The 25,034-nt window shown below is 43.7% G+C and overlaps 10 protein-coding genes across 10 annotated transcripts; 4 read left to right on the forward strand and 6 right to left on the reverse strand.

Moving 5' to 3' along the window:
- Positions 1-574: 574 nt before the first annotated feature.
- O0I10_000364 (uncharacterized protein) lies at positions 575-1,255 on the forward strand (the record flags this gene model as incomplete). Its single annotated transcript, XM_058480475.1, has 3 exons — positions 575-763; positions 831-1,139; positions 1,202-1,255. 3 exons carry the CDS (start codon positions 575-577, stop codon positions 1,253-1,255), a joined length of 552 nt encoding a protein of 183 aa, XP_058348998.1.
- Positions 1,256-1,538: 283 nt separating this feature from the next.
- On the reverse strand, positions 1,539-3,021 carry O0I10_000365 (serine/threonine-protein phosphatase ppe1; the record flags this gene model as incomplete). Its single annotated transcript, XM_058480476.1, has 8 exons — positions 1,539-1,826; positions 1,897-2,106; positions 2,158-2,237; positions 2,305-2,378; positions 2,432-2,499; positions 2,559-2,629; positions 2,789-2,864; positions 2,938-3,021. 8 exons carry the CDS (start codon positions 3,019-3,021, stop codon positions 1,539-1,541), a joined length of 951 nt encoding a protein of 316 aa, XP_058348999.1.
- Positions 3,022-4,075: 1,054 nt separating this feature from the next.
- Positions 4,076-5,612, forward strand: O0I10_000366 (uncharacterized protein; the record flags this gene model as incomplete). Its single annotated transcript, XM_058480477.1, has 8 exons — positions 4,076-4,263; positions 4,324-4,419; positions 4,499-4,595; positions 4,740-4,829; positions 4,892-4,927; positions 4,998-5,055; positions 5,122-5,284; positions 5,336-5,612. 8 exons carry the CDS (start codon positions 4,076-4,078, stop codon positions 5,610-5,612), a joined length of 1,005 nt encoding a protein of 334 aa, XP_058349000.1.
- Positions 5,613-6,666: 1,054 nt separating this feature from the next.
- On the forward strand, positions 6,667-8,640 carry O0I10_000367 (uncharacterized protein; the record flags this gene model as incomplete). The annotated part of the gene is made up of 1 exon (XM_058480478.1): positions 6,667-8,640. The coding sequence occupies one exon, from the start codon at positions 6,667-6,669 to the stop codon at positions 8,638-8,640; it is 1,974 nt and encodes a 657-aa protein (XP_058349001.1).
- A 1,759-nt stretch (positions 8,641-10,399) lies between these two features.
- Positions 10,400-10,780, forward strand: O0I10_000368 (uncharacterized protein; the record flags this gene model as incomplete). The annotated part of the gene is made up of 1 exon (XM_058480479.1): positions 10,400-10,780. One exon carries the CDS (start codon positions 10,400-10,402, stop codon positions 10,778-10,780), a length of 381 nt encoding a protein of 126 aa, XP_058349002.1.
- Positions 10,781-16,120: 5,340 nt separating this feature from the next.
- Positions 16,121-17,487, reverse strand: O0I10_000369 (5'/3'-nucleotidase SurE; the record flags this gene model as incomplete). The annotated part of the gene is made up of 8 exons (XM_058480480.1): positions 16,121-16,200; positions 16,277-16,627; positions 16,682-16,779; positions 16,844-16,882; positions 16,939-17,048; positions 17,122-17,257; positions 17,314-17,389; positions 17,445-17,487. 8 exons carry the CDS (start codon positions 17,485-17,487, stop codon positions 16,121-16,123), a joined length of 933 nt encoding a protein of 310 aa, XP_058349003.1.
- A 309-nt stretch (positions 17,488-17,796) lies between these two features.
- On the reverse strand, positions 17,797-18,966 carry O0I10_000370 (GTP-binding protein ryh1; the record flags this gene model as incomplete). The annotated part of the gene is made up of 9 exons (XM_058480481.1): positions 17,797-17,852; positions 17,909-17,984; positions 18,055-18,139; positions 18,209-18,320; positions 18,386-18,423; positions 18,485-18,519; positions 18,578-18,664; positions 18,761-18,819; positions 18,900-18,966. 9 exons carry the CDS (start codon positions 18,964-18,966, stop codon positions 17,797-17,799), a joined length of 615 nt encoding a protein of 204 aa, XP_058349004.1.
- A 786-nt stretch (positions 18,967-19,752) lies between these two features.
- Positions 19,753-20,262, reverse strand: O0I10_000371 (uncharacterized protein; the record flags this gene model as incomplete). Its single annotated transcript, XM_058480482.1, has 1 exon — positions 19,753-20,262. The coding sequence occupies one exon, from the start codon at positions 20,260-20,262 to the stop codon at positions 19,753-19,755; it is 510 nt and encodes a 169-aa protein (XP_058349005.1).
- A 1,670-nt stretch (positions 20,263-21,932) lies between these two features.
- On the reverse strand, positions 21,933-22,448 carry O0I10_000372 (uncharacterized protein; the record flags this gene model as incomplete). Its single annotated transcript, XM_058480483.1, has 1 exon — positions 21,933-22,448. One exon carries the CDS (start codon positions 22,446-22,448, stop codon positions 21,933-21,935), a length of 516 nt encoding a protein of 171 aa, XP_058349006.1.
- Positions 22,449-23,804: 1,356 nt separating this feature from the next.
- Positions 23,805-24,398, reverse strand: O0I10_000373 (uncharacterized protein; the record flags this gene model as incomplete). The annotated part of the gene is made up of 1 exon (XM_058480484.1): positions 23,805-24,398. The coding sequence occupies one exon, from the start codon at positions 24,396-24,398 to the stop codon at positions 23,805-23,807; it is 594 nt and encodes a 197-aa protein (XP_058349007.1).
- Positions 24,399-25,034: the final 636 nt, after the last annotated feature.

Consider the following 25,034-nt stretch of genomic DNA (forward strand, 5'->3'; position numbering starts at 1 on the left):
TACTGTACCTGATCCATTAAAGATCTGGGAATTGAGCTTCTAAAAGCACTCAGGAGCACGCTAATGCCAACACGCGTGCCATATGCATAAAGTGATCCGAGCGCCTTGCCTTACCAAGCAGCTGCTGTCAAATAATCTTGTTTGAGTTTATAGCTGCAAGGGCAGGTTACCTTGGTGATCAACGTAGTCTCCTGTGTCTTCATCAATCGATGATGTTGTATAGCAAATCAAAGATTAGCATACTTTGCAATAATGAAACCACCAGGGCTATCGAGTTGCTGGACATTAGCCAGCATAGGAGTACAAGTGATCTTCCAATCAGAAAACATCATTGTCGCGTTGTTTGTGTATTTGCGGCAGGTCAAGGCACATGCGCATGCGCATAGTTACTCAACCTTATTTTGGCGGCGATTTCAGATGTTGCACAGTCCCATGACTCAAATGTGCCGGGATTGAGGCAATAGCTGTAGTACAACGGCTTTGGCATCCGACAGAATCATCATTACATATATATACATGACGCATCTACCTCTTTTATTGCCTCAAATAACGATGTCATACAGAACTTATGATTATGTCAATGATCCTTGGTATCTTTGCTTGGGGATGGTCGTGTTGTCATTATACAGTTCTCAAACTTACCACACATTTTGCTCGTTCTAGTCCTTGGGGTATCTTATATAACGCAGGTGGTGCGTTTGTCCTCGGATCAGTTTGCAGTGCTTTGTGGCATTCTATCAAAGGCGCATATGGCTCCGTCAAAGTAAGGATGACATGCTATGATCATGTAGCACACATAATTGATCTCTTTCCCCCTCTGAAATCTATAGGGTCAGCGATTGGCAGGTGCTGTTTCAGCAGCCAATGCAAGAGCACCTATAACAGGAGGGCAGTTTGCAGCGTGGGCTGCACTTTTGAGAACGTTTGAATGTGGTATAGAAGGCATTCGTCAAAAACAAGATCCATGGAACCTTGCAATCTCTGCTGCAATCACGCATGGTGCTCTTGCTGCACGTGGTGGCATCATTGCCGCCACCAAAGCAACCCTTTATGGCGGCGCGATATTTACATTGATACCAGCTGTAGAATACCTCACCTCACGATATGCAAGTTACCATAACAAGCCGACCGAACCACAAGTAAGGCGTGAAGGCTAATGCTTTTATTTGATCCACGTTCATTAACACCTTTGGATGTATAGAAATTACCACTACAAACATCCATCCCAATCATCATGTCTCAGGATTTAGATTGATAGACACGAATTACAAGCATATACCTTTATCATCTTTTATCAATAGTTTATATACAACATGCATAAGCATTGTGTACATATTTGCTGTAAAATCAAACAGAACAGAATGCACGGATTGTTGTGTGTGTGAGGTGAAGGAGGAAAAGTATAGTAGGATAAGCGATGTAAGTATTCTAAAAGATCTATAGAATGGAGGAGAGGAGGGGATAGAGAGAGATAGAGGGAAAGGATGCAAAAGGAGTAAATTACACATTAACAAGTATAGCAACGAATCCAGCGTTGATCACATAAAGTACTGGCCACCGGAGCCACCACTAGCACCAAGGAACCCAGTCCGTGCAGGGGCAAGACGCTCTTGATCTGGCACTGCATGAAATATCTTGAAGGTCTTTTCAGGTGCAAATTCAGCGTCCTTAACTTCCATGATAGATGCCACATTGCCACAGCGATAACAGTAATTGGGTGCTGACCAAACCGTAACAAGCTCGTCATTTTCAAACATGTACTTGTAGCCTTCTTGGACAAGCTGATGTGCGCGTGCAATAAGGGATAACCCATTGATGTGGTTGAACTATATGCATGGGGTCACTTAGCATCGCAGCTCATATACAAAGCTCGCCATAGACCAAAAAAAGCCTTACCTCGCTTGTCACCTTGCCTCCAAATAGCCATCCTGCACCACGTGGGCTCACAGCCCAAGTATCAATATCTTCTGGATCCGACCACATCAAATCGCAAAACGACCCTTCATGTGGAATTTCTTGGGCACGGTGGATGGTACGAATTTGATCCAAAGTCTTGACATCTGGCGAGAGACCTCCATGAACACATAATACGGAGCCATCAATGATCTATCATCACATGGTCAATAAAGGATATCAATTACCATCCCTTTTACTTACAGCTGCAATCGTCAAATAATCGAATACAGAGCAACAATACTTCCACACGTTCGCATTGCCATATTTTGCTTGACACTCATCTACCCAACACAAGTAGATGTATTAGCACACCTATTTTGCCCTATTCACCATCCCTCTTTTGCTTACCATAAAATCCATAGACTTGAGTGATTTGACGACTCTCGTGGTTTCCTCGTAACAAAGTGATCTTGTGTGGATAGCTATGACGATCCAATTATTAGACCAAATCAAAATGATGCATGTATAACCTTACCGAGCCTTTAATGCCATGAGCAATGTAAACGTCTCCAAGCTGAAGTAGCCCCGATCCACAAAATCACCCTATTGTTGACCTGGTAAGAGATCCAATCCATATATCCCCACATCCATATGCAACTTACCATAAAGATATAGTTGGTTTCCTCAATGTCGCCACCAACACGAAATAATTCAAGCAAGTCATAGAATTGGCCTAATGATTTGTGTGTGTGTGAGCTACAATACAATGACCCACCACCATAGACCATATCCATGTTGTATATGCTCAGCACATCCGGTATCGCCGATCCGTGCACTCCGTATGGCTCTCCGAGCCTCGCCCATACATATCACCAAGGCAACCTTTACTTACCATGGATATCACCACACACGGTTACAGGCGACTGTACAGGCTGAATGTTGGATTCCTCCATTAGCAATTCCTTGACCTAACCCATGGAGATCGAATGAGCTTGCCAAGCCGGAGAATTTTGCCGTAGAATGTAGCTACTCAATATTTACCATCTCGCACAGTTGCTTAATGTCGTGCTCCGGAAGATACTCGCATTTGCGAACAGTTTCAAGCCATTCATCCGGGTTGCCCATTGCTGCACTGCTAGCAGATAAAGAAAAAGAGAAAAGAGGAGAGAGAAAGAGAGAGAGAGAGAGATAACACGCACTCTACCTTCAACACACGACCCACAACCACTTCCCGCCAGCGGTGGTAGTGGCGACGACTTGAGAAACCACGCCACCCATACACCCACACACACACACCATGGCTACCTATACTCACTACTACTACCACCCACACACATACACCTAGAAGCGCGTATTGATTTATATTCGCGTACGCTACACACATCTTTATCGTTATTAAATGTAATACCATTCCCCTTCTCTGGGATGAACCTTGTGTACTATTCCAGTGATCGGGATGGAAATAAGGAGACAATGAGGATCACCAGAACAAACAATGAACATGCTCCTTAATTTTACACGTGATCATTAAAGTTCTACTTATCTTCTATACGCATTGTGCTATCAATGACCACCATTCCAACGCCTTTTCTAACGTATCTACCCATAATATGGTTGCTGATGTGATGTCAAGTATTGACATCATAAGAAGGATCTGATTTCAATGCAATTGCTATAAGCATCGATAGTGGCATCCTCTGCCTTATCCACCAATTCCATAGAGTATATCATTCAACTCATCCACTTACATACACCCAATGGGGTTTTTATTACCTTGTTGTCTCATGCCCGACAAGGCTCCAAAGTATCCAGACAACTCGCGAGACATCATTATACACCATTCAGCTTTGCATTACATTACACGCATATACCATTCAATGATCCTTGTCTTTTTATTTGATCATCGTATACTAGGTAGTACATTGTTGATGTTGTTGTCAAATGAAAGATAAGACGAGAGACTAAGTCTTTGAAAAAGACGCTAGTGAGCTTAGGATTTTGCATTGGTGACATGGTGTCCCCAAGGCTGCTGGATAGTGCTCATGGCCTGTTCCTCTTTGATAATGACACTTGTATAGGTAGTTTGGCGAGGGTAATCTGCCATCAAGGTCGTGAGCTGAATTTCGGTGCAACAATGAAAAGACGCGCGCGCATGATAACCCCTCTTTGTTGTTCAAAAATGCCACTCGAAAACGCTATCGAACACATTCTCGTCCAATCCAGCACATGCGCTTCTATCAAACTGAAGGACGGCTCGCCTAGCATCCCTGATCAACGTCAACCTCTTGCTGCTTCCAATCTCATGCGGGACGCCGATATTGACGAATGCAAAGTCTTCCATGTGAGCAACAATGAACACGACGTCAAGTAAGTAAGGAATGGCTGTACGCTAGACGCAAATGAACACCCCATTCATTCGCCTTCAAGGAGATACACAGAAGCAGTTCGCAATACATCGGCTAGCTCGTCTGTACAAACAGTGGAACGCCTATTGACAGCCCTGGCAGCACTTAACAAAATATGGTATGTATGTGTGTGTGTGTGTGTGTGTGTGTACGTACCTTGCATGTGTAGGAACATGTGTGTAACGGATTTGCTTTAGTATGATTCCTGATATTGCTGCTGCTATGGATGAAGCTCAAGAGGAGTATGGCTCAAGGGACGCTAATATCCAGTTTCTCAGGACCAGTTGTGATGAGGTATGTAATGCAAAGAAGGACACTGTGGAGATATGGAAAAGATGCACGTTTGAGCACGGCCAATGAAGGATGGGAGGGGGGTTTTGGAAAGGGGGCATTGTGTGATTTAGGAGGCACGCGTATACTCACTTGCTCGAATTGTAGATCAGGGTGGATATGGAACAGATCTCTCGTGCAAACAATGCCCACCAATCCAAGGAAAAGCAGAAAATGGAAAATCAGCGGTTGAAGAAGGTTCGTGTGAAAGGTACACTATTTGGCGGTATCAGAACGCTGATCCCTTGTTGTATTGCTAGATACCCAGACATGATGTTGATCACCAACGACAGCAGGTAAAGCTTATGGCATGAGAATGGAGCATCACGCACAGCGGCTAATTTTTATCGTTGTTACCTTGCACAGGAAGAAAGCGATTTGGAGCGTGCTATTGCTTTGAAGGAACGCGAGTTGGAGAACTATAGTAAGTGGTCATATCCGATCTTACCCCCTGGGAAGTGAATAGGATTAACATGGATGTTGGTATTAGGACGCGAGAGCGGACGGCAGCGACAAAGGATATCAGAAGCAGAAAAAGAGCTTGACGAGAATCAGGAAAGCATGGAGATCGACCAAACAAGCCCATCCGTGACACTTCAGGACACTATTCGTGATCGGCTATACATGAATAATGATTATGCTGCAAGCTTAGAGTATGTATGGAAATGCATTTGAGAAAACAAGGAATTAATGGTTTGCATTAGGGCTGCACGACATGAACTCGTCAATCAAATTTTGTCTGATCGCGTGTCGGGAGTGGATCCTGAGAGGAAAGTTATGGCCAAAGTCATCGACATACTTCAAAGCCAGCATGACCATTGCATGCCCCTACAAGATCTACGCGCATCGGTTTCGGATCTCGTTGCATCACTTGGTTTGCGAGAAGGAGCAGGATCACAAGCCATCTACAAGCTGAGCGTGAATAGCTTAGTGTACATTGATCGTAGCGATCCGGATGCAGCTCTAGTGAAGCTTCAATAATAAGATGATGATCGGCTTTGTGTATATACCAAACAATTGCGTGTGGTGAGGATCTCATTCCTGTTCGGCGTTGAGTCAATAATTGGCAAAGGCTGGTGTATCTCGGATGTGGGGAAATTCAAACGTGGATTGGCGGGTTACAATTGAAATAGGTAAATGGGATCATTGTATATTCAGTACCTTGCATTGATGAAGATCGGCTTTGTTTGCCATCATCCATTGCTCAAACTTTGAATATTGGTGGTGAACATGTGCAATGGTAACGTATAAGGTTGGTGGCCAAGTATGTTATGGATCATGAAAATTCATGCACTGTTCATGATACTAGGTAAACATGAGCAAAAATAGAATTGCAAGGAAGCGTCGATCCCGAACTTTAAATGACAGGGGCTGATACGATCGAGAGCCTATACGAAATACAATTGCGCAAGTAGGCAATCACTTACGTTTGGAAAATCATGGTTTTGCTTGCACACTTTTTGACATCAGCATTCATGTAGGCATCCGTCATTGTATCCAATGTATATGCGACATGAGGCCGAAGGAGCTTTGTGTATTGGATAGGTGATAGGGTGCATGAACGTTTCAGGATATTATGCATCAGGGGTAAAGGAATAAGCATTCGGATACTAATGCACAGGGGTGCGTTAAACGTGGAAGTAGGGCTGCTGATACACATATTCATAGAGTGGAAGTCGCTTATTGCCTCTAGGAAACTATTTTGGCTCTTGGCATCCATAGCTTGGGCACACACGCTATAGGACTTTTTCTGGTTAGCACACATTTGGACAAAATGATCGCCCACCACATTACCGATATTCATTTTATTTTCTGCACTATGTATCTTAGGTCGCCTTCTAGGGGGATATCCTTGAAAGCTGGTATTAGAGATTGCACATTGTTGATATTGGCATTGAGCCGTTCGCATGAATTACTTTGTATAAATACCAGACCGATCATCAATGTCGAAGAATCCAACAACAACAACAACAACTTCTCTCACTCTTTTACTCCTACCCAGCTCTCTCACTCAAGCTCTCTTTGATTCATCAAGATGCGTTCCTCATTCCTTTCTTTGACTGCTATCGTTTGCATCATTGCAGGTGCTCATTCGATTCCTTTGCCTGCACCTCATGGTGGTGATATTGGCTCGACTGTTAATGGCATCCTCGGTGGTGGCGGTGATTCTTCTGCATCGGCTAATGGTGATGTCTCAGCTGGTGGAAGCACTTCAGCCGGTATCAATGGTGATGGTTCAGCATCTATTGGTGGTGATGATAGCGCCAATGGCTCCTCTTCTGGTGAGGGTGATCAATCCAACAAGGATGTGACATCCGGCAATGGCGATTCATCTGCATCGGCTAATGGTGATGTCTCAGCTGGTGGAAGCTCTTCAGCCGGTATCAATGGCGATGGTTCAGCATCTATTGATGGTGATGATAGCGCCAATGGCTCCTCTTCTGGTGATGGTGGTGATCAATCCGACAAGGAGAAATCATCTGGCAAGGGCAATTCTTCTGCATCGGCCAATGGCGATGTCCCCGTTGGTGGAGGCTCTTCAACCGATATCAATGGCGATGGTTCAGCATCTATTGGTGGTAGCAGCAGCAGCTCTTCATCTGGTAACGGTGATGGTTCGGCATCTATTGGTGATAGTGGTAGCGGCTCTTCATCTGCTGGTGGTGATAAGTCTGACAAGGATGAATCTTCGGGTAATCATTCTGGATCTCATGATGGCAACAATGGCTCCAACAATGGTAGCGAAGGCAACGAAGGATCCAACAATGGCAACAATGATGGCAGCAATGGCAGCAATGGATCCAACAATGGTAACAATGGCAACAATGGCAGCAATGGATCCAACAATGGTAGCGAAGGCAACGAAGGATCCAACAATGGCAACAATGATGGCAGCAATGGCAGCAATGGCAGCAATGGATCCAACAATGGATCCAACAATGGTAACAATGGCAGCAATGGGTCCAACAATGGTAACAATGGCAACAACGGCAACAATGGCAACGAAGGATCCAACAATGGCAACAATGGCAACGATGGATCCAACAATGGCAACAATGATGGCAACAATGGCAGCAATGGATCCAACAATGGCAACGAAGGCAACGAAGGATCCAGCAACGGCAACAATGGATCCAACAATGGCAACAATGGATCCAACAATGGCAACAATGATGGCAACAATGGCAGCAATGGATCCAACAATGGCAACGAAGGCAACGAAGGATCCAGCAACGGCAACAATGGATCCAACAATGGCAACAATGGATCCAACAATGGTAACAATGGCAACAATGGCAACGAAGGATCCAACAATGGCAACAATGATGGCAACAATGGATCCGGTGATTCATCAAGCTCTGGTGATCAATCCACATCAGGCGATGGTTCAAGCTCTAACATTGCCGACGCTGCAACCGGTATTGTTGGCGGTCTTACAGGCGGTAGTGGTAATGGCTCTTCCGGTGATGAGCAAGGTTCCGGCTCTGGTATTACTGATACTGCAGGTGGTGTTATTGGCGGCCTTACAGGAAGCGTTGATGGTTCTTCAGGCTCTGGTTCTTCTGGTGATGCCAATGGTTCAGGCTCTTCTGGTGATGCCAATGGCTCTGGTTCTACTAGTGATGTCAATGGCTCTGGTTCTACTAGTGATGCAAGTGGCTCCGCCTCTTCTGGTGATGCATCTGGATCTGCCACAGCTGATGTTGGTGGCATCACTTCTGGTCTTACTGGTGGAAGCGGTTTGGACTTATCTGGTATCCTTGGTTCCTCTCAAAAGGTGCCAGCTAAGGATATCCTCGAGAAGATTGTCAAGAAGATTCAACCCCACTTGGAGTTTACAAAGAGCTTAGCTGATTGCCTTGCCAAAAAGCTCGGTGTTGAAGTTGACCAAACCATCAAGCCAAGCGAATTTGCTAGCCAAGCTGGTATGGACAACGCACAAATCGGCCAAACGATTAGCCAATTCTTGCAACAAAAGTATGGTGCCGATGCTAGTGTTAGCCACTAAATAGTACTTTGTGATCCCACATTCCCCACTACCCCTTCCCCATTATCTCAATGTATCGAATTGTTGTTGTGCCCATAGATGCATATTGTTCTTTTGCCTGAGTAAAGCAAGCTTTGAAATCTGAAATTTGTTGTTGTGTTTATGACTTTCGCTCTTATCTCGAGCACCATCATGTAGCCATTTCTTTACTTGGCTACAAGCTAATACATGCAACACATGATCGAAGGTATCTTGCTTCATAAAGCAGTACAAGGTATTATTAAAGCTGGCTATGTATGCTTATATGTACACCTCACATTTGGTAAGCAGCAGTTGATTAATACCATTAAAGACTTGAATACCTTGTTATTATACCCACCACTACTTAAGGTATGTATTGCTTCCTCCCCCCTAGCACCGTTCTATGATCGCCCATAAACATGGAATATGGTATCACTCAACCACAAATACAACGAGGCACGTCAGCTGCATCTTTGATTGTCGTTATTTTTATGCCGCAGTAGGTTTCGATCCACGATACGCCTCTCGGATGTTGACCAAGAATGTAAAGGAGGCGAGAAATGATGACCAAAATTGAGCATGGGATTGATCATCCACGGAGTTCATTTGAGAGACACAATACGTTCTTTATCCCAATTCGCCAACGTTGCCGATATGCAATTCTTTGTATTGATACATTCTTTGTGATTATATACCCAGATTGATTATGTTCTAGATGAGCCATAACATGTAATTGAAATAAAGAATTGTATCGACAAGAAGGAGGGGATCCTGACACATGATGCATAAGCATGCACGCCTGCTTGTATTGCTTTTGTCAACTCCTGCAGCAGCACATGGCAAAGGCGATTCTGTTGATCTGACTTTGGTGTCCTCGTTTGGCATACAACGGTGTTTGAATGATACGGTGCTTGCATTAGGGACGTTGCATCATACAAGCTGATGTGCGGAGAACCTTGCTGTAAGCTCCTTCCTCCTAGAGCATCGCACACCAGCTCGTCCGTGCAAACCGATTCCTTGCTCCTTTCATGAAATTCGCATGCAATACTATCAATCGAGTAAGACGTAGGATGGTGTATGTAGATGAGGCGTTCTTTTGATACCAACATTACCCTCCCACCAATCGGATTTAAGTCGATAGCATTTTCCAGGTTATGCTGATCCAAACTCTTGATATAGATTAATCATGTAATATGGGTGTATTAACATCATTGCATGTAGGATGATCCCATACTGGTATGTGTGTATTATCCACAGTAGGAAGATCACTCCTTCGTGACATAGAAGCAAGCAAGCAATAATGTGTGTTAACCATTTATTGTCCTCGTCCTCGTTATTTCCATATGCACAGTATTATTATAGGAGGATCCGCAAGCACGTAATAAGATTATCTATGATCATGGAAACGTCGACGTCCAAACACAAAGAGAGGAGTACAAGCGATTGAATGTGTGAATTGCTTCCCAAAGAGGAAAAAGGGGAGTATGCGTGCTTTTGGGAGAGATGTCAAGGTACCTCCTTTCGCTGGACTAATATCTTTTGCAGTGCATGGGAGGGGGATTGTTGTTCGATAAGGGTAAAGCCATCAGATTTCTATACAAGGCAACTTCATTACTTGTCAAGGAGATGAAGCAAATACGATGTCAAAAGACATCAGGGATAACGGGACCATATGGTAAAACGATATATAAAAGCGCCAATGCTGGGCATAAAGAATTTTATAAACATCAACTTACTTCTACATCTTATTCAAGCCATAATGCGCTCCCTTACTTTCGTTTTCATCGCAACTCTCTCTTTCGTGATCAACATCCAAGCCTCTCCTTTACCTGTTGGAGACAAGTTGTTGGGTGGTTTGTCTGATCCTCTCAATAAGGCGCAACACGCTGTAGAGTCAGCTCTTATTTCAACTCCTGCTGGTAAAGCTCCTTTGGCTGGTTTACGTGTTGCCCAAGACAACCTCGAGAGAGGCAGTGGTGTACACGCTCTTGGTGGCAATAAGGCCAAACTTGGTGAAACGGTTGGTGTAGGCGAACCTACTGCAGTTAGCGACAAATTCGCATCCGCCGCAAAAACAGGTGGTCAAACAACAACAGGAACCGTTGGCGAATCCGTTAAAAACAGTGATGAGCGCACTTAAAAGCGATTCACCCAACCTCCAATGATGCCGCGCAAACATTGGTCCCCACCAAGCAATGATACCAGCTAGTAGAACCATTCCTCCTATTACACTATTAGTCCCTCTTCCACTCGTTATTTCTTTGTTTCAATTTTCATCTATTTTTTGTATTTCATTCATGGTCTGCTTAAATGAATCGGCTTCTTTGATTGAAACTCTATTTACTTCCTTGATAACTGTTCGCTTCACTCGTAAATTTGATTTCTCGTTGAATGGCTTAACACGACCTATGATGGAGTGATGGTTTTACAATAAGCTTACGTGTTTTTGAAACCACTACAATCTCATAGTATTCATCTTTAAAGGAGCCTGAAACCGTTTGTCACCCATATTTATAATAAGGGACCATCTCTCTAATAAGCTGTCCTGCAACAGCGTTCAGGGCAGCGAACAAATCAATTCAACATTGGTTCCCACTTACTTGATTCCCCTCTTCCACTACCAGCATACTTCCCTCTTCCTCCCATTCTCGACTGTTGGTGCATTCAAGTACAACTACCACCTGCGAACCATTGTCCTGCTTCCATCCATCATGTCAACCCTACACTTGGCTTGATCCGATTGTCTTTGACTGAATGGCGTGGTGTCCACAGCCTTCTTGTCACTCTTCTACAACACACGCCTTCTTGAAAGTACATTGTCTTGCACACTCCTCTGTCACAACCATTCGTAACAGCAGCTGCCATTAGCAAGGCCTTTACTCCATTGTCTCAAACAGCATCCACAACCCTGTCATTCTACTACAACACACGCTTTCTTGCAAACTTCTCTACCACGACCAAACGTTACAGCAACAGCAGCTATCATGAAGGTCTTTATTTCATTGTCTCGAACAGCGTTCTGTATATGCAGCACTGCCTTGCCGTCTTTTTGACATGAACAGCAGATAGCCAATGTATGGGAGTCGCGTTATTTACCTATGGCAACTTGCTTTGATACTTACGGATACCAATGGACGATCCATATCAGCTACCAAATACACGGCAATACAAGCAATTCTTCGTCTGGTTGAGCAGTGATGAAAACTGACCAAGAAAGAGATGGACCCACAAGTGGATGGAGAAGGAAGCATGCTGCGATCACGCGGCTCTTTTCCACCAACAATTGGATTTGCAATGGTTATGGAGGGAGGGAGCTATGCAATCAAGTGCAGGGCTGGTGAATCATGGGACGTTGCTTTGGTTACTTGACGCGTCGTCGGCAGGAAGGATGGATCCTACCACGTGGATACGGGTAAGGATGATGATGAATTGGATGGAATTGGCAAAAGGGCTTGTATCTTTGACGAATGGTGTTTTACAGCCATGGATGGATGATATTGGAGTACTCGATTCAATGCACGCAGCAGCTACTTTGCAATCATGGATGAAGGATGATTATGACGGCAGCAACCAAGAATGCAATGACATCATTATCCCCGTGGCTTCTATGTGATTCACCCCTCGTATCTTTGCAATGCTGTTCCTTCATCCTATTTACTTGATAGATACCAACACTACTATATGCCATTCTTCACCTTTGTCATTGAATGAAAATTGGATTTAACATAATATTGGGGGTATCATGTATCAGCACGTATGGGCAAGATGTGGATCACATGGATGGTTTCTGGTTTGAAAGAGGGAATAGAAATGGGAGGTCGTAAAGTGAGGTTGGATCACTGACATCGTCGTATCGCGATGCGTTTGTTCTTTTGCCACAACATTTTATGACTTCATTGAAGCTTTCTAGTTCACATGTTAATAGTAGAAAAAATGCAGTGGCTACTCTCTAACGATTGTATTGCAAATATAACTAATTTGAGAGCGATAATGCCCAACATTTGCTTGTTACAGGGCATGGTATTCATTGTGAGCTTAATGCATTACATACAACCTCCAAAAAGAATGAGCTGTTATACAATACGGCATGAGTACACGAATACACCATGCTTACCTATGTCAGTCCTCAGCTAACACTATCCCGTGCATCCTTATATAAGAAAGAATCATGCAATACGGCCATCATGGGCGGACCTTACTATAGGCAGTAGGGGAAGGATCAATCATGCATTTCTTCACCAATAGGATTGATCCCTCAAGATGGCTCAGTTACACAAACACGTCCCTGTGCATGTTTTGCTCTCTCAAGGTCTGGCTAATTCACAATGAACAAAGACCACTTTTCATATAGCACCATGGGTACATCATATGTAAAACATAAAGGTGCCTGTAGCTCTAAACTTTACAATCAAACCTGGGGTCTTTAATAGAACAGAGTTGCTCGGCGGGGTTAAAGGAATCATGTGTGGTAGTTTCACGATCGAGGTGGCCAATCCCAGATTTCGCAAATGTCGCCCACCAGCCAAAATGGACTCGGGTCGACCTCTTGAATTTTTTTTCGACGACGAGCAAAAATATTTTTTGGCTGGTAGCGACATTGGGTGAATCTGGGAATGGCCGCGATGAACTTCATACTTTGACACAAGGTGCAGTTGTCCAAGCCGAGCACATTGCTCTATTCAAAACCCTACATTTCATTGTAAAGTTTGGAGATACAGGCACCTTTATGTTTGTAAGCGTGATGCTATATGAGAAGTGGTCTTTGTTTAATGTAAAGTAGCTAGACCCTGACGGAGCAAAAGATGCAGAGGGACGTGTTTGAGTAACTCAGCTACTTTGCATGACTAGAAGGATGGAAGGATGATACTGTATACTATTGACAATATCCCATACATTGCGAGCTAACAGCCATTTCCTCACAATTGGCAACGTTGCCCGTTCTATGACAGTGGAACGATGCTCCTGCTTCAGACATTCATTTCCATGATTTGATTATGTTGATCCGAGTTGATTTGACCGAGATACAGCCAAAGAGGGATTACATCAATCCACACATCTAACCATGCTCTATGTTGCTTAACTGAAGTAACCTTGTATGAGCGTAGCTCAGCCAAATCAACTCGGATCAAGACCATCCAATCATGGAAATGAATGTCTGGAGCAGGAGAATCGCTCACATGTCATAGGGTGGACAACAGTGCCGATTGCGAGGAAATAGCTGATAGCTCGCAAGATATGGACCATTGTCAATGGAATACAGTATCATCCTTCCATCCTTCTAGTCATGCAAAGTAGCTGAGTTACACAAAGACGTCCCTCTGCGTCTTTTGCTCTGCCAGGGTCCAGCGACTTGACAATGAACAAAGACCACTTCTCATATAGCATCACGCTTACATCATATATAAAGCATAAAGGTTCTCGTATCTCTAAACTTTACAATCAAACCTGGGGTCTTTAATAGAGCAGAGTTGCTCGGCGGGGTCAAAGCGATCTTGTGTCAAAGTATGAAGTTCATCGTGGCCATTCCCAGATTCACCATGTCGCCACCAGCCAAAAAATATTTTTGCTCGTCGTCGAAAAAAATTCAAGAGGTCGACCCGAATCCAATTTGGCTGGTGGCGACATGGTGAATCTGGGATTGGCCACCTCGATCGTGAAACAACCACACAAGATTCCTTTGGCCCGGCCGAGCAACTTTGTTCTATCAAAAACCCCACGTTTGATTGTGAAGTTTTGAGATACAGGCACCTTTATGTTTTACATATGCTGTAAGCGTGATGCTATATGAAGAGTGGTCTTTGTTTAATGTAAAGTAGCTTGACCTTGGAGAGCCAAAGACAGAAAGACCTCTTTGTGTAACCCAGCCGATTTGCATGACTGGAAGGGTCAACGAATGGTATGCTATACACTATTCAGTAACAGCTCATCATTGGAAGCTAATACCCACTTCCTCCCTTTCACCGTTGTTTCCCAAACCAATGCATGTGGACGGTTGTCCTGCTCCAGACCATCGTCGCCATCACTCAAGTTTCTTGATCCGAGTGGATTTGGTTGAGTTACGCTCAAGCACAGAAGTATCATCCTTTTCAGAAGAATCATTTTGCAGTTATTTGTAAACTGCCGCTTGATAGCCTTTTCCTCCCATTCCCCATTGTTGCCCAATCCAATGCATACGACGATTGTCCTGCTTCAGCTCAACACTTCCATCATTCAACTTTCTTGATACGAGAGGATCTGGATGAGAACGCTCAAACAAAGAAATGTCATCATCCAACACCAAAGAAATCTACTTGAACTCCACCTCTTCCACTCCCATCTTCTTGCCACTTCTTCCCATTCTCACTGTTGCCCCATTCAAGTACAACTACGGCCTACGAACGATTGTCCTGCTTCAACCCATCATGCCAATCCTACAACCCTCTTGATCCAGAAGCCTTTGACTGAATGACAAGTCCATGGCGTGTACGCGGTCTTCTTGTCACTCTGCTACAACACACGCATTCCTTGATGCTACACATTGTCTTGCACACTCCTCTGCCACAACCAACCGTAACAACGTTCATTGCAGCAGTTGCCATTACTTCATTGCCTCAAACAGCGTTTCTACTTGCAGCATCTTGCCTTACAGCCTTTTTCCAAGTGGACAGCAGATAGCCATTGTATAGAAGCAGCTTTATTTACGTGTATGTAGCAATTTGCATCAATACATACGAGCTTCCTATGGATATGGATATGAATACTGTATGGGTTTGATACATGGGATGGAAGGAATTGGGTATATACAACACGTGGGAAGGGGCGTATCCATTGTCAATTTGATTGACCATCCTGCAACCAGCTATCGTACTTTACACGCTATACCATGGCAACTAATCATTTGTGCAACCTGTCAATGAAGGTACAGCCATCATCATCCTATCTCCATATTCTGATACACATGCCATCATGAATACATTTGCCGCCACACATCAAGTGCTACCTCACGTCCATCCATTCACCTTTGCACAGTGCACTTTACCCTCTCCATCTCGTATCCCTTCTGTCTCTTGTGGATGATATTGGATTAAAAGGTTTCTTATTGACACGATATTGCTTTGGACAATCATTTCGAAGTTTCCTTTTTCCTAAGTTCGACTTTACCGTTTGTGGGTATTTGAGGGACTATGTTATAGAGAGATCTATGCAGGATTGTAGACGTATGATTACTTGTGAATGGTGTGATAAAGAGGAAGGGTCTGATTGATCCGCCATTGTGTCTTGAACAAAGACTTTATGTCACAGTATAACTCGCTACCCTTTCTTTTGTAATTGGATCTTGCTAACAACGTCGTAACACACGTTCCTTTATTAACATACGGTGGGAGATGGGAGGATGGTCTAGTATGCTTCCGGCTTTGACAGAGGACGCGATAACCACATGTATAGATAATGCTCAACTTCCTTTGTATCCAAATTTATTATCGGTATGATACTGTAATAATTAGATCTTTGCATGCAGAGAATCGAGTTCATAATCCTTATCCATATTCGCAATCTGGTATGCAGCAACCATAGGAGTCACTACAATATAGAACAAAGAACAGCAACATACAACGGGTTATTTATGCATGTCAATCTTCTCTCAAGCAAACCTTACCGGAGACATAGCGATTTTGTAATGCCCAGGCATCCGTGTTGGAATCTGGATCAGCTGGATGGCTCATGCTCTTGATATCAGGTGCAAAGTGGAAGATGGTCTTTCCTGGTTCGTGGCCTTCAGCTTCACTGCGTACGCTTTGCTCAACCATTTCTCCTGATGCATCGCTCGTGGTTGCCGCATCACTTATCATTTTATCCTTGAGTGGGCGGAAAAGGCTTCCATAACTTGTGGTGTGGAAATGTGTCAATCGTACAGGGCGTAATTCATCCACCAATGGCACGTTCACATTGAATAAGCCGTGTGCAGGCCACATGTCCTTCTGATACAAGTGTTGGATCACATTCGAAGCTATGAAGATAGATTAAGGATATGATTGATCGCCAAATGTATTGAGATACTTACCCATTTGACATGCACATTCGATTTTGTTCTTGGCAAAGTCTCGTGAAAAGAATGCAAACGACAAGGCAATCGCTTTCTTTTGGCTCATGACAGCTTCACTAGAAAGAATTCGACAATGTCAATAGGTAAGCTCCTCTGAGGAGAACATTTCTCACCACTTACAGTGCAGCTCCAATGGTACCTGACGACAAGGTGTAAATGCTGCCAAAAGGACATGAGTTTGTATAGGATGGATTGCAAAAATGATCCTCACTTACTTTGCCGAGTTTCGTCCAAAATTAGGACCTCCAATGACCAAGTCAAATTGCTCATCCTTGAAGATGTGATGCAGGGCAATGTTGATGCAAGTGGCAGGTGTAGCACTAAGCTAAATCATGCAGCGTATACGTCCTCATGTCAGGCACATTCCACTATATCATACAATCCTAATCAACGCTTACCAGGACAATATCATATGGTGCTTGTCTATGATAGCTACGTTCGCCTGTTTCTCGGTGGTAGTAACTCATTTCAACGTGCTCTTTTATCATGAACGACTTGGAGATCCACGACTTTTGGGAATCGGGGAGACATACTCTATTGCTTTCATTTAGTCGCTTACAAGAAACCTATACAAGATGCGGCATTCTTACTTGACATCCCAACCAAGGCTTTCCAAATGCTCAATGAAGGGTAGAATGAACGGCGATTCTTCGTGACAAGGAGGACCTATGCAAGAGCAAGAAGTCAGTATCAAGGATGTAGATGGGCAAGGAGCATATACCATCATCATTTGATATCAACACCTTCAAAGGTCTAGCCGACATGATTCGAGTGCACAAAGAGAAGAAAGAGATAGCTTCTTAGATATCCATGTCATTCACGCATTGTATTCAAGCAACACCCACACTCACACTCACACAGCATGCCACTCCGCGGAATGATGACTCATACGCAAATAGTATCATAGATGAGAAAAAGCACATTGTTTCTTGTATTATCTTTATAAAGAGAGATATCAAATAGATTAGCTAATTGAAGGGGTAAAAAAAGAGATAGCGAATGGTGTATATAGGATTGAAAAGCAACAAGGGGGTGGGGAGACAAGAGGCCTGATGCAGTGTGCCCTGGGTGGTTTAGCATGCACAAGCAGAGGACTCTGCATTGCTTGAGCTCAAATTGACCTTTTGCACTATAAGCATGTTAATAGATGAATGATGATTATGATGGTAATAACAAAGCACTTACTCTGATCCTTTTGCTCGTTGCCATGTGAATCAATACCAGGCAAGTTTTGTGCAATCTTTCTAAAGAGAGGTTTGACCTGCAAGGAAATCATGGGTTGTTAGATGCATCTGACTTGGTAAACAACATCCCACCATGCATCAACGTACATTGTGGCCAGCTTTAGCGCTCGTTTCAATAAACATGACATTCAACTCTTTGGCACGTCGTTCGCCTTCCTCGGTCGTCACCTCACTAACATTAGGGCTTAGTCTTAAACCTTGTTTTGCTTGTATCGACATGTGTGACACAATAACAACATACCGTTTTTCATTCAAATCCGTCTTGTTGCCCACAAGCACAACAATAACTTGATCACCACGCTCAGCTCGTACATCATCAATCCATCGTGTAGTATTCACAAATGATTCACGGTCTACAAGGAATAGGGATAATGAGTCTTATGATATTACCAAGGTCCATTGCCAGATGTCAACTTACTTGAGATATCGTAAACAATCACTGCCACAGATGAGTCCCTGGATAATCATGATATTAAGCATGCTTGCTCGTTCAAAAAGTTGCCTGTAGTCGCTTTACCTAATGTAACTCGGAATCAAGCTACGGAAGCGTTCCTGAAATGATTGGGTGAGTCGCTGGTTTCAATGTCAGGTGGAAAAGTTGCTTTTGTACCTGGCCAGCTGTATCCCATAGCTGCAAGCGAACAGTCTTGTCCTCCAAATACATGGTCTTTGACAAAAAGTCGATACCGATAGTTGCCTAGGAACAGATATCAGTGAGTAAAAAAGGATCCTACACATGCATCTTATTGCTCTTCCAACGTATCACCAAAGACGACGTATCCATGCCACTCACCTGGTACGTGTTATCAAAAGAGTCATACATGAATCTCGTAATGAGCGATGTCTTGCCAACTAGTAGTTTGAAATGCGTTCGTCAGTGGTGGTTACCAAGGCCATATCACAACACAAGCAAACATGACAGGGTCATTTACCACTTTGCTCGCCAAGGAACACCAACTTGTACTTTCTCAAAGGGCTTGTGAATTCAGGGCTTGTCATGGCTGATTGTGAAGAGTATGTAGTGAACAGGTGAGAAAAAGAAAGACCAAAGAGAAAGAAAGAGTTGGCGGAGCTGTTCTTTTTGTGTGTGTAGCAAGCGTGATAGCAATGTACGACGATGCAAGAAGAGGTTTATACATACGTCAAGCATTAACGTGTATCCACGTGTTGTTAGAAATGCATGTCCCCTGGCAACCCTTGTTAGTCTCCAAGGGGATATCCCTTTGGTGTATATTTGTATCAGTAACCCGCCATGTTTTGCTTGAATAAAGAAAAGCCATGTTGTTTTCGGATGCGGATACGGATAACGGCGGAACATAAGTTGTATGTGTTGCAATGGAATTACCAAAAGAAGATCTCATGTGATACACGAACACCGGAACAACAACGGATCAAAAGAACGCCATCACCGGACATAATCTCATTGTTCCTTTCTCTCTTTCTTTGCAATACAATGATAGCTTTCACATTGTTCACTCTTTTTTTGTCAAGGATACTGCTTTACATTTCATTTGATACCATTTTTTACTTTCAATCCCACCTTTCATATGGATACCCATTATGGCGGTGGTAGTCGTAGAGCTAAAGACCGCTTTTAATGCTCTTCTTCTCTCCTCGTCATCCATATCTTCACCAAAATTTTCACTTTTTTCATCATTCAGTTACACAATCATGATGTCAGGGTATGGCAAACGATACATTGCATGTATATTATTATAGCTTGTAGTAGAGGGAGTCAAACAACAACAGTAGTAACTATGTTACGTCTAATAGCTAAGATTGATCTTATTGTTGGGATGATGATGCAGCATCGCCACCAGCAGCTTCAAGAGCTTTGGCCTTGTCGGCACCCAAAACCTTCTCAACCGTTTCCTTGACGATTTGGACAATGCATCCAACTTCCAAGCCAAGCTTTTGTGCAAGGTCGTTAACGGCACCTAATGCACCACCGAGAATACGATCAGCGAGCTTGTCAGCACCAAGAGCGCTGAGGATATCAGCAACCAATTCATCGACTTGTCCGGTGGTATTGGAAAGGCCTGGATACAAGGATTCAACCAAGCTTTGAACAACACCCTTGGGGGATGTGACCGAGGGATCAACAGTAGGGTATCCATTAGGACCAGCAGGAGCAGGATTCTTGCAACCGCCTAAAGCAGAGGTAGCACCAGCAACGCCGTTGCCATCAACAGCTGACAAGGCACCATCCAAAGCACCTGATTGAGCAGTGGGAGCAGCTTGAGCAGTGGCAACAAAGCAAGCAATGGCAGCGAGAGAGATAGTAGTGAAGCGCATGATGTTGATTTATAAAGAAGAGATCTGTATGTATGTGTGAGGATAATGAAAAACGAGAGCTGAAAAGCTGCCTAGTATTTATACACATCCTCTACCAACCTTCTTGAACCTTGCTTGTGGCATCAACAGGAAGCCAACAATTACTCCCTATTACACTAAACGACATTTCAACTCGGCCACCCGTATTTGCTTTGCCGCTGTACCAGCACATAGCATTGATCGATTGATTTACCCCTTGAAAATCACATCTCAGCAGAAAGTGTGAGCTTGTATGGAACTGAGTTGCTGGATTGCAGTCTCGAAGGGGTTAAGGAGACAAGCACCTGCGTTTGTCGATTTGACCCAGCAGCCATGCGGGATGCATTACATATTAAACGCATCGCATCTACATCATCATGCGACAACCCCTCCCCGTATTAAAGCAAGGATAGTTGACAAAGCACATTACATGTTCCAAATAGTGAAACAATGGCATCTAATAAAAGTAAACATTCATATGGCACTGGTCAATGTGATATGGGTCCTTTTTTTTTGCTGGTGATGAATCCACAGGCGATCCCTTATCTTTAAATGTTACACTAATTGACTTTCTGTATTATGAACATCCCCTTGTGCACCAAACAACCTGCTGTGTTTCTCGAGGAACACAAGGTTGGCATAACAACCCAGTTAACGAGCTCCCTACTAGCTACACGATGGCTTATCGGTTATCCAACCCAAACTTTTATTCCATCAGATGCATGAAGATGATCGCATCAGCACACGTACAAGGTACCAGAAACGATGACAAGGTTATCACGAAGGTATACATTGTCAACAAACATTATTAAGTGTGTCCACGAGGTGGTAGAAAAACCTTGTTATTACCGATGTCCTCTGAACCCCGAGGGATCATGCTTGGGGTACCATAATACCAACGGCCATCATTGCAGCAATGCAAACTTTCCGGATCCCGATAATAAAGAAGCCCCTGGCGGAGCCGGGTGATTGAGATGATGGCGGTGGCATACAACAAAGAGTCTCCAAAGAACGCACCATGTGGTGTACTGACTAATAGGTAAGCCGTTGAAATGTAACCATCATGCGAGATGTTTGACCAGGATTATGGGCAAATCTAACGGAAGATTATCAAAATTGCTGATACCTTGATATGCTATTATTCAGCATCAATCCATGTTTACCTAAAGTCAAGCATGTCCATTGCCCTTGTTGATGCATGATAATGTGATGCGATTGTTGCTAACAATTGCTAACGAAATGGATTCTTCGATAGCTAGGTGACCATGCGTTATCATAAGCAGCTTTGACTTTTGCACAATGACGTCCAATAAGCACAACCAAAGTAGCCATTCTATTTTGGTGACATCCTTTAATGTCGACTATGTCGAAGGATTGCCATTTTTAAGACATGCATGATAGCACCAAAGATCAGTTACAGCCAACCATGAACCTTCAACAAATTGCAAAGTAAAATAAAGAGCAACAGCTTTTAGCCGAAGGTATACATATGCAACCATATTACTGGAACCAAGAACATGCAAACGTACATATCATAAACACATGAAGATTGATGTAAGGGTATGATCAAAGGTACATTCGTATATTATTATGTCAATAATGGAAAAGTAACAACAGCAGCAACATGTTAAGACTATTATCTAAGCTTGATCTTATTGTTGGGATGATGATGCAGCATCGCCACCAGCAGCTTCAAGAGCCTTGGCTTTGTCGGCACCCAAAACCTTCTCAACCGTTTCCTTGACGATTTGGACAATGCATCCAACTTCCAAGCCAAGCTTTTGTGCAAGGTCGTTAACGGCATCTAATGCACCACCGAGAATACCACCAGCGAGTTTGTCAGCACCAAGAGCGCTGAGGATATCAGCAACCAATTCATCGACTTGTCCGGTGGTATTGGAAAGGCCTGGATACAAGGATTCAACCAAGCTTTGAACAACACCCTTGGGGGATGTGACCGAGGGATCAACAGTAGGGTATCCATTAGGACCAGCAGGAGCGGGATTCTTGCAACCACCTAAAGCAGAGGTAGCACCAGCAACACCGTTGCCATCAACACCTAAAACACGCTTGCCAAGAGCCAAAGGAGCAAGTTGAGGAGGAGGAGCAGCTTGAGCAGTGGCGACAAGGCAGGCAATAGTAGCAAGAGAGATAGCAGTGAAGCGCATGGTTGTGATTATTGAGCAAAGATTTGTATGACTGTGGGGAGGATGATGGTTACCATGGATACCCAAGATGTCGAGTATTTATATACACATCCTCATACAGCATTCTTGTATTTCATCTGGTTTCCATCATACAAGTGATGATTGCATACTCCCTATTGCACTAAACGACATTTCAACTCGGCCACTCGTATTTCTTTGCCGCTGCTAATATGCATGGCATATCATAGAGCGATCACTTACCCCTTGAAAATCACATCTCAGAAAGCGTGAGCTTGTTTGCATGTATGGAACTGAGTTGTTGGATGACAGTCTCAAGGGGTTTAAGGAGACAAACACCTTGCGTGTGTCGATTTGACCCAGCGATAAGGTATTACATGCATGATTACTACACGCATCACATATACATGTAAGGTTCAATCTTAAAGTAAGGTATTTGACAAAGCCATACCTTGTTCTATTTATTGAATAAAGGAAAACAACATAGCATGGGTCTCATTGTGATATGGAAATTCTGGATCATGATCAACAAAAGGGCGATCTATTATCATCTCTGCTGCTGAAAAAATGTCACACAAACTTGTAATTGCATTATGAGCACTACTCCTTGTATACACAACCTGTTGCTGTTTTTTGCAAGGGAACACAAAAATGACTCCTCAATGCCAACATTGCACAGTTGCTTATCGAACACTCTACCTTGGCATGATAAAGCCCCTATGCAGGCTATGCCCCGATCCCAGTCGGCCTGTGCAACGCACGTCCACTGCCATGGCAACCAAAGTCAGACTTTGTGTGTGCGTGTAAACTCCTTGTCTCCGACTAAAGAAAGGGGAATGGATGTTACCCCACCGCATAGTAGTAGAATGATGAAATCAATGAACACCCGTATTTGGATTTTCTTGTATCCATGATGCAATGGGATTGATTTGTCCAACAACTTAACATGGTATAGGAAAAAGAATAGCAACCTTGATGGGTAAAAATGTAGACATCTTTGCACTAGAGCAAGTTCATATAATATACCTCCGTGTTGATCCGACAATCTTTGTCATTTGTTTGTTTAGCCTGTAAAGTACATTGTGTAGCACAAACAACCCCACGTGTGAACATGTCTCATCAACAACATCGCTGCTAAGTATATCCTATCAGTCGTCATCGTATAGGAAGTTCTTATTATTAATCGATGACTTCTATTTCCAAACGTGTTCACGATAAAACGAGGCATTTCAAGAATTCCATAGTATGAAAGATGATATAGAATCAACATTATATTGTGACAAAAGATGACTATTCTGACAAAATGTTGTTGTATAAAGGAAGGTCTTTAACGATCTACGTGATGATGGGGCGGGATACTTAATCGAGTTGATCAAGGGCGGGAAGGGCGAGCTTTTGGGCCTTGGCGGCACCAACGACTTCTTCGACAGCCTTTCTAATGACTTCAACAAGGCAGCCAACACCGAGACCAAGCTTTTCGGTCAAAGCATCAACAGTGGACAAGGAGTCAACAAGGACATCTTGACCGATCTTATCGGCACCAAGGGCACCAAGGACTTGAGCGACGATCTCGTCAACATTCTTGGTGGCCTTGGAAAGACCAGGGTAAAGGGACTCGACAAGGCTTTGGACAATGCCCTTAGCACCTTCAGCAGACTTGGGAACAGAGGAGCTGACGCTAGTGCCAGCAGTGGTAGCAGCATCATCAGCACCGTTGGCCTTGCACTCGCTAATGACACCAGTAAGAGTCTTGAGGATGTCACCATCAACAAGACCAGTAAGGGATTCGGCACCAGGGATCTTGTTAAGGAGATCAGTGACAGCAGAGAGACCGCTAGTGGCATCAGTGAGACCGCTGGTGGCATCGGAAAGACCACCAAGACCAGTGGGAGCAGCTTGAACGGAGGCAGCGGCAGCAACAAGGGCAGCAATGGAGACAGTGGAGAAGTGCATTTTGAAAGGAAGTGGCAAAGGGTTGTTGTTGGTTGTAAGAAAGGAGTTGTGGTGGGGAAAGTTGTGTTTGTAGGTTGATGAGGATGTCTTTTGTCGCTCGAACATCCTCATATTTATACCATTTTTCAATGTTGATTTGATGGTGCCGGTATCCAAACGATGACAGGAACCACATTGTCGTAACGTACGCAATCACCATACGCGTTCAAGTACGTTTCCTTGGATCCATTCCATTTCGGGCCTCATCTTTGATTCTAATTTGAAACACATGCTCGATACAGAAAAGCTTAAGCAAACGCGTACGTGATCTTCTCCTTAAAACATACAGGCTCGCTTTTCATCCGTTGCCTCGGTTGCGTATCATTTCAAGGTCAACGTCTGTTACCCGCTCTTTTTCATCTCCCCCTTTTGCCCCCTTACATACTAGCTAAATGTTGTTGTCTCATTTGCTAAAAGGGGCATGCAATAGGGGGCGAGACCATTAAACATGCATCCTCCGATTCGACGCGTATGGTGTCATCTTGTCGGTGTGTAATATTGCTCTCTCTCAGTCATTTAATCTTTCCTGCATATGAGATGAGATGATGGGGTGGCGAGTCAGTGCGTGGGGTTGCATATCGGCCTGTACCGCTATGC

This window comes from Lichtheimia ornata (genome assembly GCF_029851405.1).
Source record: "Lichtheimia ornata isolate CBS 291.66 chromosome Unknown scaffold00001, whole genome shotgun sequence".
NCBI classification, from domain to species: Eukaryota; Fungi; Mucoromycota; class Mucoromycetes; order Mucorales; family Lichtheimiaceae; genus Lichtheimia; species Lichtheimia ornata.